At 43.2% G+C, this 15,531-nt stretch overlaps 1 protein-coding gene across 3 annotated transcripts; it reads left to right on the top strand.

Moving 5' to 3' along the window:
- The first annotated feature begins 11,292 nt into the window (after positions 1 to 11,292).
- On the top strand, positions 11,293 to 14,672 carry LOC123443610 (mitochondrial uncoupling protein 1-like). Of its 3 annotated transcripts, none has more exons than XM_045120073.1 (9): positions 11,305 to 11,568; positions 11,933 to 12,139; positions 12,245 to 12,314; positions 12,459 to 12,589; positions 12,681 to 12,779; positions 12,856 to 12,960; positions 13,062 to 13,136; positions 14,215 to 14,301; positions 14,409 to 14,672. In XM_045120073.1, the coding sequence occupies exons 1-9, from the start codon at positions 11,503 to 11,505 to the stop codon at positions 14,550 to 14,552; spliced, it is 984 nt and encodes a 327-aa protein (XP_044976008.1). In that variant the 5' UTR covers positions 11,305 to 11,502; the 3' UTR covers positions 14,553 to 14,672. The 3 variants fall into 3 exon arrangements, with proteins under 3 accessions (XP_044976009.1, XP_044976008.1, XP_044976010.1); XM_045120075.1 differs by having other exon boundaries at positions 11,310 to 11,568; positions 14,404 to 14,672; XM_045120074.1 differs by lacking the exon at positions 13,062 to 13,136 and having other exon boundaries at positions 11,293 to 11,568.
- Positions 14,673 to 15,531: the final 859 nt, after the last annotated feature.

The raw sequence follows: 15,531 nt of genomic DNA, 5'->3' as shown, positions 1-15,531 counted from the left end.
CGATTGCTTCCACCCCATATCAGCCAAAACTCCCGCACCAAGTAGAGATACTACTTGTGCATCCATAAACCTTCAACCCAGTTTTGCCATGAGAGTTCACCATACCTACCTATGGATTGAATAAGATCCCTAAAGTAAGTTGTCATCGGTGCAAGCAATAAAAATTGCTCCCTAAATACGTATGATCTATTAGTGTGTGGAAAATAAGCTTTGTATGAACCCGTGATGAGGAAGACATAAAAGCGACAGACTGCATAATAAAGTTCTTTATCACAGGAGGCAATATAAAGTGACGTTCCTTCACACTAAGAGGACACACATCCAAAACTCAAAAGTGCATGACAACCTCTGCTTCCCTCTGCGAAGGGCCTATCTTGTACCTTTACTTTTTGTCCTTGAAAGAGTCATGGTGATCTACACCAATTCCTTATTTCGCCTTTTTCTTGGCTAACGTCATATGCTAGGGAAAGATCTATATTCATATGTCAACTTGGAAGTAAGTATTCATGAATTATTATTGTTGACATTACCCTTGAGGTAAATAGTTGGGAGGCGAAACTATAAGCCCCTATCTTTCTCTGTGTCCGACTGAAACTTTGATCTCATCAGTACCACGTGAGTTGTAGCAGTTGTAGAAGACGAAAGGATGATTGAGTATGTGGATTTGCTTTACAAGCTCTTACTTGACTCTTTCCGATGTTATGATAAATTGCAATTGCTTCAATGACTAAAGGCTATTGGTTGTTAATTCTCGGTAAGGTACTTAATCCATACTTTACTTTGTGAAGGAATTATCACTTTAGCATAAGAGATTATACGATGATATTGCTGTTCTGACTATGAACATGATGCATGCATGTCCATATCTTGTTTTGTCAACACCTCTCTCTAAACATGTGGGCATATTTATTGATCTCGGCTTTCGCTTGAGGACAAGCGAGGTCTAAGCTTGGGGGAGTTGATACGTCCATTTTGCATCATGATTTCATGTTGATATTTATCGCTTTATGGGTTGTTATTACACTTCACGGTACAATACTTATGCCTTTGCTCTCTTTTCTGCAAGGTTTACATGAAGAGGGAGAATGTCGGCAGCTGGAATTCTGGCCTGAAAAAGGAGCAAGTTTGATATACCTATTCTGCGCAACTCCAAAAGCCATGAAAATCAACGAGGATTTATTTTGGAATTTATAAAAAATACTGGGCCGAAGAAGTACCAGAGGGGAGCCAACACGAGGCCACAAGCCTGCTAGGCACGGCCTACCCCCTCGCCGCGCCTAGGGGGCTTGTGGGCTCCCTGTTGGCCCTCGTCATCACCAACACTCCTCTCATCGGAGGGGACTCATCACCATCAACATCTTCATCAGCACCATCTCATCTCCAAACCCTAGTTCATCTCTTGTAACCAATCTCCATCTCGCGACTCCGATTGGTACTTGTAAGGTTGCTAGTAGTGTTAATTACTCTTTGTAGTTGATGCTAGTTGGATTACTCGGTGGAAGATTATATGTTCAGATCCTTGATGCTATTCAATACCTCTCTGGTCATGAACATAATTATGCTTTGTGACTAGTCACTTTTGTTCCTGAGGACATGGGATAAGTCATGCTATAAGTAGTCATGTGAATTTGGTATTCGTTCGATATTTTGATGCATTGTATGTTGTTTTTCCTCTAGTGGTGTTATGTGAACGTCGACTACATAACACTTCATCATTATTTGGGCCTAGAGGAAGGCATTGGGAAGTAGTAAGTAGATGATGGGTTGCTAGAGTGACAGAAGCTTAAACCCTAGTTTATGCGTTACTTCGTAAGGGGCTGATTTGGATCCACTAGTTTAATGCTATGGTTAGACTTTGTCTTAATTCTTCTTTCGTAGTTGCGGATGCTTGCGAGAGGGGTTAATCATAAGTGGGAGGTTTGTCCAAGTAAGGGCAGCACCCAAGCACCGGTCCACCCACATATCAAACTATCAAAGTAGCGAACGCGAATCATATGAACATGATGGAAACTATCTTGAAAGAAATTCCCATGTGTCCTCGGGAGCGCTTTACCTCCTATAAGAGTTTTTCCGGGCTTGTCCCTTGCTACAAAAGGGATTGGGCCACTTTGTTGCACCATTGTTACTTTTGTTACTTGCTACTTGCTATGAATCATCTTATCACACAACTATCTGTTACCGACAATTTTAGTGCTTGCAGAGATTACCTTGCTGAAAACCACTTGTCAGATCCTTCTGCTCCTCGTTGGGTTCGAGACTCTTACTTATCGAAAGGACTACGATAGATCCCCTACACTTGTGGGTCATCAATCGCAAGTCTGAAACATTGAAAAGTTCAAGCTATTTTAGAGTGAAGATCGTGGTGACAAGAGGATAATATGTCTACGATGTGATCGTGGAGTTAAAATCTGAGTTGCGAGTTTGGTAAACATTGAAAACAATGTGAAAACTGTTTCACAACTCATGCCACGTGGAATACCATAGTGTGATGGTGTGTCCGAACGTCATAGTCGCGCCCTATTGAATATGGTGCATACTATGATGTCTCTTATCAAATTACCAATATCTTTTTGGGTTAGGCATTAGAGACGAGCACATTCACTTTAAACAGGGCACCACATAATTCCGTTGAGATGACATCGTATGAACTATGGTTTGGAGAAACCTAAGATGTTGTTTCTTAAAAGTTTGGGGCTCCAACGCTTATGTGAAAAAGTTTCAGCTTGATAAGCTCGAACCCAAAGCGAATAAATGCATCTTCATAGGATACCCAAAACAGTTGGGAATACCTCGTATCTCCGATCAGGAAACATAATGCTTGTTTCCATAAATGGGTCCTTTCTGGAGAAAAGGTTTCTCTTGAAAGAATTGAGTGGGAGGATGGTAGAAACTTGATGAGGTTACTGAACCTTCACTTCAACCAATGAGTAGCACGACGTAGGAAATTGTTTGTGTGGCTTCTACACCGGTTTAAGTGGAAGCCAATGATGGTGATCATAAAGCTTCAGATCAAGTTACTTCCAAACCTTGTAGGTCGACAAGGACACACACTACTCGAGAGTGGTGCGGTGATCCTGTCTTGGATGTCATGTTGCTGGACAATAATGAACCTAAGAGCTATGGAGAAGCGATGGTGGGCCCGGATTCCAACAAATGGCTGGAGGCCATGAAATCCGAGAGAGGATCCATGTATGAAAACAAAGTGTGGACTTTGGAAGAACTACTTGATGGTCATAAGACTATCAAGTACAGATGGAACTTTAAAAGGAAGACATGCGATGATGAAAGTTGCCATTTAGAAAGCTCGACTTGTTGCAATGATGTTTCCGACAAGTTCAACGAGTTGACTATGATGAGACTTTCTCACTCGTAGCGATGCTGAAAGTGTGTTGGAATTATGTTAGGAGTTGCTGCATTATTTATGAAATCTTGCATATAGGATGTCAAAACATTGTTTCCTCGACGTTTTCCTCGAGGAAAGGTTGTATGTGATACAAACAGAGGTTTTTGTCGATCGTAAGGATACTAACAAGTATGCAAGCTCCATCAATCTTTCTATGGACTAGAGCAAGCATCTCAGAGTTGAAATATACGCTTTGATAAGATGATCAAAGCTTTTGGGTTTATACAAAGTTTGTAAGAAACTTGTATTTCCAAGAAAGTGAGTGGGAGCACTATAGAATTTCTGATGAGTATATGTGGTTGACATATTGTTGATCAGAAATAATGTAGAATTTCTGGAAAGCATAAAGGGTTGTTTGAAAGGAGTTTTTCAAAGGAAAACCTAGATTGATCTACTTGAACATTGAGCACCAAGATCTATAGAGATAGATCAAGAAGCTTGATATAACTTTCAATGAATACATACCTTGACAAGATTTTGAAGGAGTTCGAAATGGATCAGTCAAATAAGGAGTTCTTGACTGTATTGTAAGGTGTAAATTTGAGTAAGACTCAAAACTCGACCATGTCAGAATAAAGAGAAAGGACAAAGGTCGTCCCCTATGCATTAGCCGTAGCCTCTATAGTATGCTATGCTTTATACCGCACCTGATGTGTGCCTTGCCATGAATCTGTCAAGGGGTACAAAAGTGATCCAGGAATGGATTACTGGACATCGGTCAAACGTTATCCTTAGTAACTAGTGGACTAGGGAATTTTTCTCGATTATGGAGGTGATACAAGAGTTCGTCGTAAAGGGTTACGTCGATGCAAGCTTTGACACTAATCTGGATAACTCTAAGTAGTAAATCGGATTCGTATAATGGAGCAGTCATCTGGAATAGTTCCAAATGGCGCGTGGTAGTAGCATCTATAGGATGACATAGAGATTTTTAAAGCACACACGGATCTGAAAGATTCAGACCCATTGACTAAAAACCTCTCTCACAAGCAAGATATGATCAAACCACATGGGTGTTAGATTCATTACAATCACATAGTGATGTGAACTAGATTATTGACTCTAGTGCAAGTGGGAGACTATTGGAAATATGCCCTAGAGGCAATGATAAATTGGTTATTATTATATTTCCTTGTTCATGATAATCGTTTTATGCATAATAGAATTGTATTGAATGGAAACCCAAATACATGTGTGGATATATAGACAACGCAATGTCCCTAGTGAGCCTCTAGTTGACTACCTCGTTGGTCAAAGATGGTCAAGGTTTCCTCACCATAGACAAGTGTTGTCACTTGATAACGGGGTCACATCATTAGGAGAATGATGTGATGGACAAGACCCAAACTATGAACGTAGCATATGATCGTGTCAGTTTATTGCTACTGTTTTTTGCATGTCAATGTATCTGTTCCTATGACCATGAGATCATGCAACTCCCGGACACCGGAGGAATACCTTGTGCGTATCAAACATCGCAACGTAACTGGGTGACTATAAAGGTGCTTTACAGGTATCCGAAGGTGTTTGTTGGGTGGGCATGGATCAAGACTTGGATTTGTCACTCCGTGGGACGCAGAGGTATCTCGGGGCCCACTCGGTAATACAACATCACAACAAGCCTTGCAAGCAATGTGACTAAGGAGTTAGTCCTGAGATCTTGTATTATGAATGAGTAAAAATACTTGCCAATAACGAGATTGAACTAGGTATAGAGATACCGACAATCGAATCTCGGGCAAGTAACATACCGAAGGACAAAGGGAACAACATACGGAATTAACTGAATCCTTGACTTAGAAGTTCAAACGATAGAGATCTTCGTAGAATATGTAATAGCCAATATGGGCATCCAGGTCTCGCTATTGGTTATTGACCGAAGAGTGTCTCAGGTCATGTCTACATAGTTCTCGAACCCGCAGGGTTTGCACACTTAAGGTTCGGTGATATTTCAGTATTATTGAGTTATGTGTGTTTGGTAACCGAAAGTTTTTTGGAGTCTCGGATGAGATCTCGGTTGTCACGAGGAGCTCAGGAATGGTCCAGAGGTAAAGATTGATACATCGGAAAGTTGCATTTGGCTTCCAGAAAGTTTCTGGGCATTACCGATAAAGTACCGGGAGTGACGAATGGGTTTCGGGTTTTTACCGGGAGGGGCCACCCACCTGGGAGAAAACCTAATAGGCCTAAAGGTGGTGCACCAGCCCTTAGTGGGCTGGTGCGGCCAGCCCAAGATGGCTTATTTCGGCCAAGAAGCAAAGAGGGAAAATCCCAAAGGGGGAAGGGGGATATTCGAAGTGGGAGGAGTCCTACTTGGAGTAGGATTGGAGGTGGACTCCTCCACTTCCTATTCGGCCAAACCAAAGGAGGAGCCTTTGGCTGCCTCCTCCCCTATCTCCCTCCTATATATACTAGAGGATTTTTGGGGCAGCCCTAACCCTAATAAGCCACGGCTGCGCTCTCTCTCTAGATCGTTTTCTCCTCTAGATTAGTTCTGCAGAGCTTGGCGAAGCCCTGCTGGATTATTCACCACCACGCCGTCGTGCTGGAGAACTCATCTACCTCTCCCCCCCCTCTTGCTGGATCAAGAAGGCGGTGATCGTCATCAAGTTGTACGTGTGCTGAACGCGGAGGTGTTGTTTGTTCGACACCAGATCGGGATGGGATCGCAGGACGGATCGTGATGAGATCACGTGACAGGCTGCCATTTGGATCGGGAAGATTTTCCACTACATCAACCACGTTATATACGCTTCCGCTTAGCAATCTACAAGGGTATGTAGATGCACTCTCCCCTCTCATAGATGATCATCGCCATGGATAGGTCTTGCATGTGCATAGATTTTTTTTTGTTTCTCATGCAACGTTCCCGAACAGGGCCCTAGGTGGCTAGCACCTTTTCAAGTAGGTAGGCATGTAGTGTAGGTTATCTAGGTGGCCAGTCATAGGTGCTAAGTGTATTGGGTCAAGCGTGCATGTCCAATGCTCCTACTGACAACAACTTGTTCGTGTTGTGGTATGGATAAATGGTGAGTGGTCTTGACAACAACCTGTTTGTGTTGCAGTATGGATAAATGGTGAGTGGTCCAGAGCTGATCTTTGGGGTGTAGTGTATGGGGACTAGGGTGCGTATCTATACCAAGTTTTGTTATGTTTGGAAATGGGTATGAGGTACTTGTTGTGTAATCCAAAACTTTGGTCCAAAACTAGGCATGGATGGTGTGCTCATCTAGAAAACTTTATGCAAGTGTCTAGAGCATTTCTAGGTTTACTTGACATACATAAATTATGGCAATTGCTTGGAAATTTTTTGGATGGCGGAAATAGAGGTTGCTTTACAACCTATGCACTTGAGGGTATATTTTTTAATAGAATATTGAGAAAATGTTGGTGGGTAAGCTTGGAAGAAGTGTTAGAATTTTGGTGAGGTTTTGGAGGCTTTGGTTAACTTGGAAAAAAGGTAAACATGTTCCCATTTCTATATTCGAAGTGCCATTAAAATGAAGATCCAAGGCAAACTTCAAATAAATACAAGTCATTTGAAAAAACAAAAAAGGCAAAAATACAGGGTGTTGTAAGTTGTTTTGGGTGTGTCCTCAGCCCACGTGTTGGGGGCTTTCCAGTTGTTGGATATGAAGCTTATTAGGCAGTTCAAGTACGTCGAGCTGGCTTACGCCATGCACCTCCCCTCGTTCGTTGCATGAAAACACTTAGAGTTAAGTACGAGGAAAATACAACCGCATTATGGACAATCTCAATGATGCGGTGAATCCTCTCGCCGCCGAGGAGAGTAATCATGGTGCTAAGGCGTATAATCATGCATTCTGCGTGAATCAACTAGACGAGACTGTGAATCCTCATACTACTGGGTGGAATAATTACAATGACGAGGTGAGGTGTATGTTCTTCACCTAGCATATCACATAGGCTGTGATGAAGCAACTATATAAGCCTCGCTGTGAGTGAATCCTGGTGGATGGCTCGTGGCTAACCGAGAAGCCACTTGGTCACATGGCTTTGAAACCACATTGTTCTGCTCCTAGGTCGCCTTCAGTAACACAACCATGTGTAACTCAGATAGTTCACCAATCTTGTTGTTTGCATTTAATTTTTTGCCCCCTCTGCCATGTCGTGTATGCAAAGCCGGTGAATGGATGGGCCACCAATCAATATTTGACCGACCTGAATAATCATGAGATGTTTGTTGTGTACATTACCTTATAATGAGGGCATGATTGTACTAGGACTTTTGTGAATGACTACCCAATATATGTTAGTTGGTCGAGTCAGAACATGTATTGTTTGATTAGATAGATGCCTGCCTTAGTGATGCATACCGGTTTTGATGGTTGAGGTCATTTGTCGTCAATGTATGCTTAGGTTCTTTATCAATCTGAATATTCGGTTGCCTGGCTAGTCCTCTTTGTGGTTGTTTGTTTGGTTGGTCATGTTCTATCAAACGATCTCCTCGTCGATCACTAAAAACACATCCAAAATCGTGTTAATGTCCTTTATGTTTCCATCGTAGTTATAGGATGCAAAAGGGTCAAAGCATAATTGTTTTTCCAAGTCTATTCACCTGCTCGAGCAAATAACTTATGTGTCGCAAAAGAAAGCAATGAACAATGATCAGACCCGGTCCTGAGATTTTGGGGGCCGGGGCAAACCTAAACTTAGGGGCCCTAAATATAAATGTTAGTGCTTCCAAAAATCTATTTTCATATCGAATATCCATTTTTCAGTTTTTCCTAGCAGATAATACTTTTTAAACTCCATGATAAAGATAAAGTGCTAAAAATTTGCACTGAAGCTTGAAGAGTGCAAGCTATGTGCATGATCTATATGACATAAATTACTTAATTAGTATAGATCCAGGTTTGAAAAATATACACCATACACGTAGAACTCTAATATAGCATGACATCCTACGCAATATGGAAAATGCTAGGGAAGGAATTATAGGGCTCTTCTAGACATATGTTTTTTTTGAATCTTATGAGACGCATCAAGATCAACTGATGGAGCAAATCACGTCATGCAATGCAACAGACGAATGAACGCGAACCAATTATAAATCCATATGCCGATAAAACATCAGAAGTGATAAATTGGAGATATGATATACCTCAGAGCGGGTGGATCTTGTCTTAATAATAACGCGGTGTGAATTTGTTTCTAGCTCCATCAGGAGGGCGCTCGGCAACGTGCATGCGCGTCCAGCACCTAGAAACCAGAGAGCGAGCAGAGTTCGTCAACATTTTGCACCCTGGCGGAGGTTCGTCAGCGCCATCAACTCGCCTCTCGACCGGGGGCCAGGAGAGGCATCGTGGCGGCTGATCCTAGGAAGGAAACTGACAAATGCCACAACTTATCGCGTTTCCCATGGACTCACTAGATCTCAGTGTTTGCGTCCCTTACTACCGACCAAGCCATATGTGTGGCTGTTAGGCACATTCATACTAATATTTTTTAGAAATACACCCGTACTAATCAATAAGGCCTTTTTGTAGGGAATCAATCAGGAATACTACGAGTGTTTAGCGCCACTACTTCTAGGCCTATAGGGTATGTGCGACCTGGCCCCCCTGGACCTCGGGGGCCCGAGGCGGCTGCCCCCTTGCCCCCTCCTCAGGGCCGACCCTCGCAATGATCATTGTGAGGGGAAGTACAAACACAATACGAGCATAATCATTTGCAGGCAATTCAGGTTAAGAATACCTCAACTAGCTCACTTAACTTCTATAGCATAGTTAGTCTTTGCGCCAATGTCGCACGACTCATCTAGTAGACTTAAAAAATCCAAGGAATTTGGGCCTCAAGTGAAGATGGTAATCGCAGAGAAGCCCAAACACAACTGCCACCGAGGAAAACATCATGATCAAATCAAGGAAGAACTCAACACATAAGAGGATCGACGTGTAAATATGCGATAGAGGCGCACGGGGCGAAGGGTAAGAGGAACACTGCTTCCTATGCTATGGCAACCAAGCCGAGGTCGGATAGACCATTATGTCTCCTCACTCACTACCATAGGAAAGACCACTAGCTCCCCTCGCCTAGTCATGGGCAGCATCACTCCCCAACAGCCCACGATGCCGCCAGCCAGATAACCACAACAACTGAAACAAAAAGGCAAACTCACACCCACCATCACCGACACGTAGCAAGAAACAAACAACCATTGCCGACCAAGACTACTCAAAACAGATCCACAACCTCCACCCATCCTAATGCGACATGTTCAAGAAGATCACGACGCTGTGGCGGTGCCGTCACGTAGCCACACACAGCCATGATTTTTCTCCCGAGGCTAGGAGGAGGAGGTGGGGGAAGGAGGGGAATTGAGCGCCACCTTAGGAGGGTGGATGGAGCAGGAGCCACCGTGTGCGTCAAGGTTGGCCAGGTGTTTCCCCATCCTAGGCCTTCCCCACCACGCCCAGAAGCCAACTTTATAGCGATCGAAAGGTAGCCGGGTCCACAGCCGTCGAGTAGGGATGGAGACGAGACGGAGCGCTGTGATCCAGATCTGGAGCAAACGCCGGAGCATACCGTAGCTCGAAGAGCCACCGCCGCCCTTGCGACTGGTTGGGCCAGTTGATAGATGCGAGGGTCCCGATTTTTCAATGAGATGGTGGCTATTGATTTGGTGGAGATGACTTTGACGATCCGACTACAAATGTGCACGACGTTGCGCCTTAGCAATCGCTAAACCAATCTCCAAGAGGTTATTGACCACGTCAGAGCACGATCAACCTGACCACGAAGTTCTATTCCTGCAAGTAATCGAAGAACAAACAAGAATATGATATTGCAATCTGAATATTGCGAATATAGATGAAGTATTGATAAGTGTGGGGATCCGAAAGCGGTCTTCGTCTGGTCGTTGGACATAAACGAAGTACACGAAGTTGCAATGGTTAACTTTTAACTAAACAAATCCCATGCAAAAAGCTCCTAGGTTGACCTACTTATATAGGAGCAAGGGGTGGCAACCAAGGAGGTGGGAGGACGTCCCAAGGCAGCCTAAAACTAACCCTAGGTCGTACAAGGCCTATGGGCCCAAGTGGAGGTGGTGCAACATCTTTGGACTTGTTGTTTAACTCGGATTCTGGTGCAACGTCATATTGTTTGGTCGATATCTCCATGCTCTGGACGAATTTGAAGGTGATTCCATTTGGGTCTGAAAGCACAAAAAATCTACTTTGCAACCCAAAAAGAATCACCCAATTCGGAGTGCGGATGTAAAAGTTTTTGGCATTTTGGTACAGACATGTATGTGCAGTCCGGATCTGAGTCCAAAACGTGCAAGACTTGGACTCTATCTTCTCTTGGGCTAAAAGTGACGTGAGAGAACTTTTTGAACAACAACTAATTATTTCCTTTGACATGAGAGGATCTATTGAATAGCACCCAACCATTTTCTCTTCCCTTGTCATCACACGTGATTCATACAAGTGTTCGATCATTCTGCATTTAGGCATAAAATAAAAACAGGTGAAGTATTTTTGTTCCGGATAACATAAGTAAATTATTGCATGACTTTTATCAGAAATCACCTTAAATAAATACGCATATGCAATGATTGTAATAATATCCAATGTAGTCATGTCCTCGTGACCAGCCAACATCGGCCGCGCCACCCGTTACAAGAGGTCGACGCGGCATTCACACCCAGGGCTGCCGTCTCCGTTTTCGAAACTTCACGAAATGACGCAGGGCAATAGAAACCTCGCTGCCACCTTCTTGGATGATAGCGGGGAACGAAGAGGAAGGAGGGAGGAAGACGGCTACAAGGGTTAGGGTTTGTCACCAGCCAGGGGCTCCAAGCCTTAACTATTGTTTTGTGCTAGCTGATGACGTACAACTTCTACGGTCCATAAAATGATTTCACACGGTGCAAATATGCATAATTTGCCAGAGTTTACTGTAGCCGTCCCGGCCTGAGCAGCCGACGAAGCCTGGAAACAAGACCCTGAGATCTGAATCCAGATCTGAAATATGGACTAGATCAGCAGCCTACTCGGAGCTTACTTCTACCCCTCTTTCCCTCTGCTCGCCATCAACCGAACCACAGCTTCCGCCGCTTCCCCGGGGATTAAATGGCGATAGCCTCATCATTCGCAGCCGTCTTCATCAGCAGCGCCATCGCCTCCTGCTTCGCTGAGGTACACCACAGCATTTCTGTATCTCTTGCTCTATCCTGGCTGTGCCGCTGCCAAGCACATCGCATGTATTGGGGATCGGGAAGCTTTTTGGATAACACTTCCAGCCTCCATACAACACTACTGGTATACTTGTCTGTTTCTTGTGCCATAAAAAACAAGCAACAAGACCTGAGTAGGAGAGACTAGAGAACCATTCCATTTTATCAGCTGAGCTGCTGCACTAAACTAGAGCTATGGCGGCCTAGGGTTTCTTCGTTGCCTTACCTCTCCTTACCTGGATATGATACGATGATTACTCAGAGTCTCAAACTCGTTATATATTGATCATAACACTTGAGATTGTTGGTGTGATTGATTCGATCAGGTGTGCACCATTCCTCTGGACACAGCCAAGGTGCGTCTTCAGCTGCAAAAGAAAACAGCTGCTGGGCCTGCAGCTACAGGAGGAATGCTGGGCACAATGATGTTGATTGCAAGGGAGGAAGGCGTCACCGCACTTTGGAAGGGCATTGTCCCTGGCTTTCACCGCCAGTGCCTCTATGGCGGCCTCCGTGTCGGCTTGTATGAGCCTGTCTGTGCTGCTCCTTCCATTTCACCTTGCAGTTGCAGTGCATTTCCCTTCTTCAGTTCAGAGTGACCAACCGCCTGACAGGATTACTCTTTCTGCGCATTGCAGGTCAAAGCCTTATTTGTTTTTGTAGGTGATGCCACTTTATTGAACAAGATTCTTGCTGCTCTTACAACTGGTAAGCATTCCCAGCCTCTATTCACTGGAAAAACTCTACTTTTCTCATAACATTGCCACACTACCCTGGTCCATTGTAAAGGGTCGTGCTAGGTTAATGTGGATAACGAAACACACACTGAACGAATTAACTATGTGTGCATAGGTGTCATAGCGATTGCTGTCGCAAATCCAATGGATCTTGTCAAAGTGAGATTGCAAGCAGATGGAAAATCTACTGCCGTCAAGAAGCACTATTCTGGAGCCCTTAATGCGTATGCCACCATAGTCAGACAGGTTGCTGCTATGATTCATCATGACAACGAGCAGTAAAAAGTTACAAGATTATTCCTCTCGACCATGGTCTGTAAGCTTGTTATTTTTCTAGGAAGGTATTGGAGCTTTGTGGACTGGCCTTGGTCCTAATATGGCACGAAATGCTTTGATTAACGCTGCCGAGTTGGCCAGCTATGATCAATTTAAAGAGGTGCCTCTTCATTCTCCCTCATCTTTCGATCCTGTATTTAGTTATCACTCTTCATCACATTTTTCTTCGTGTGCAGATATTTCTAGGTCTTCCTGGGTTTACAGATAATGTTTATACCCATCTTTTAGCTGGACTTGGTGCCGGAATTTTTGCTGTTTGCATTGGATCTCCAGTGGATGTGGTATTGTCTGCAAAAGCTTTATAGCTCACTATTTCCCTTTGTTTCTATATTAATGAACGGTCTCGTTTTCATATAATTTTAACCGCAAGAGTCCTTTGTAGGTGAAATCAAGAATGATGGGTGATTCAACATACAGAAGTACATTAGATTGTTTCACCAAGACGTTAAAAAATGATGTATGATGAGCAATTTCCGTTATTTTCAGTATAGTGCTGTTTTATACCTCCAAATTTCTAAGAACTTTATAGAAGATAACTTTTGATGTTCTACCACCAATATCCAAACACTTAGCGAACAACAAAATTCATTTTCCATTAAGGACTTAGGTTATTACTTGTGAAGCCCCTATCTGTATGTATCAAATATTTCAACATCTGCCCTTAATATACTATCATCCTTACTCAAATAAGGAACGGCAATATAGTTGATATTTTGTGTCAGATAGATAGTCACCTTGTTAGGTCATTGAGTTTTTCCCTTTCCATGGGTGCCTAGTTGGCTTGCTCAACATATGCATAATGGTTGTTGATATATCCAGGAAATAAATGTTGTTTTATTGCTGACTACCTGTTTGCTGGATTATTTGAAGATGCTGACTTATGCTTGGCTGCATTTTGCAGCTTAATCAGGAAACATGCGCATGGCTATTTTTCCTGTCAGCTTTTTTCTAATGCCTATTATTGCATTCCAGACATGCCGATGTATTGTAGTCTAAGTTTAGCCTAGATTTTGCTAAGATCACTACACAATTTTAGACCTACGATTGAGGCAGGGACAGTCTGTCTTACACTGGGAAAACCAGTAAGGAAAGAAATGTGCCCCTTTGGCCATTCCAAAGATTTGCTTTCGTCGGTAATTCCAAAGCAGCAGTTGTGTACTAGGAAAATTTCGTTGGTTAGTCTACGCCGAAACTTCCGTTTCTGTCCCATTCGGGCCACAGTTTCTAGCAGTTTTGATGATATGGCACGCTAGAGTTTCATGATGTGGCATACCACATTTAACGAAAATTGATGAAATGGCATGCCGTCTCAGTAAACATTTTCTATGCCTGTGTGAATGCCAGCAACTTGCGATTCTACCAACCCTACTTCAGTTTATCGTTGATCTGGTTTTGGATGGTGCAAATGCTTGTGCTGGAGGAATAAGCTTTATTCTGCAATAATTTAGAAAGTGTAGTGTCATGTTACTAGGTGCTTTGCAGCAAATCATCACTACAATACATCCATACTGACCAATGATCGTGCTTTTCTGTAGGGACTTGCTGCTTTCTACAAGGGGTTTATTGCAAACTTTTGTCGAGTTGGGTCATGGAATGTGATAATGTTCTTAACTTTGGAACAGGTAACCTTTTCTACTCCCAACATAATTCTGACTAATTTTTTTGACACACACTAGTCTTGTAAAAGTAACCGATCCATTTTTCTTTTGGTCGAATATAAAAAGGTTAGAAGATTCTTTCATTAAGGATTATATATGCACTCTGTGCCACAAGGTTTCATCGAACAAGCTGGGTGCAGCTTCTGGAGCAACAGACATACACACTCATTCAGCATGGGATTCAGATTCTCATTGTACAGGAGAATGCATACTAATGTTGTAATTTGATCTATTTGATGACTACGACCCAATCAGTCATGAGCATTTTGTAAATTGTTAGCTTTTACCGAGGCCCACTTTATTGGGTTAATAAATTTGAGACGTTATACTTAAAATACATCTGCTGATTTGTGCAATTTAAATATAGATCATAAGAAGCTTCCTTTATAATCTTTAGATGCATGTCAGCAAGTTCTTTTTTGTTAATTGTGATTTAAATATAGATCATAAGAAGCTTCCTCTATCGGGCCATCGCCCATCGACGGCTCCGGAGGCCTTAGTCGCCGTTTGGGTCATTAGACTCTCGCTTAAGATCAGGATCTTCCTATGGATGTGGATTAGGGGACGGGTACCTTCAGGGTGGAGGTACTCAAATGCAGTGGTCCTGGGAATGGGATTTGCTCCCTATGCCATACAGGAATGGGATTTGCTCCCTATGCCATACTATTGAGGACTCGAAGCCCAATTCCTCTGGAGTTGTTTCCGTGAAGTCGTCGGTGGACAATGGTGATATACCAATGTCCTTGACCTCTTTGCGGAGATCCAGTCCGTCCCTACGTCAGCCCGCCACATTAGGTGGCTGACCATAGGAATTCTTGTTTTTTGGACTGTTGATTCAACGGGTCTCTTTTCAACAAGCCACTGACGTGATCTTTAAAACGTGTGGTTTTCGATCTTTAAAACGTGTGGTTTTCTGCAGCTCCGGCGGTCGCTTAGCCGCCCCTCAGACCAAGACGCCATCAACTCCATCATCTCCGACCTTCGGAGAGCGGCGCCGCCGCCCCCTCCTCCACCGCTTGAGCCTTTTTCAGTAACAATGTTCTAAGTGTCAACTTACTGCCCTGCTCATACTCCATGCATGTTCTCCTTTTGACCTTTTTAGAGAAAAGGCCTACGCCTGACTTTATAAATAAAGCCACAAGACAGAGTAACATTGATCGAACTACCACAAAATGACATTACAAAAAAGAAAAA

Source organism: Hordeum vulgare, chromosome 3H (genome assembly GCF_904849725.1).
Source record: "Hordeum vulgare subsp. vulgare chromosome 3H, MorexV3_pseudomolecules_assembly, whole genome shotgun sequence".
NCBI lineage: Eukaryota > Viridiplantae > Streptophyta > Magnoliopsida > Poales > Poaceae > Hordeum > Hordeum vulgare.
The sequence above is the reverse complement of the archived record's forward strand: the minus strand, read 5'-3'. Positions and strand labels throughout refer to the sequence as shown.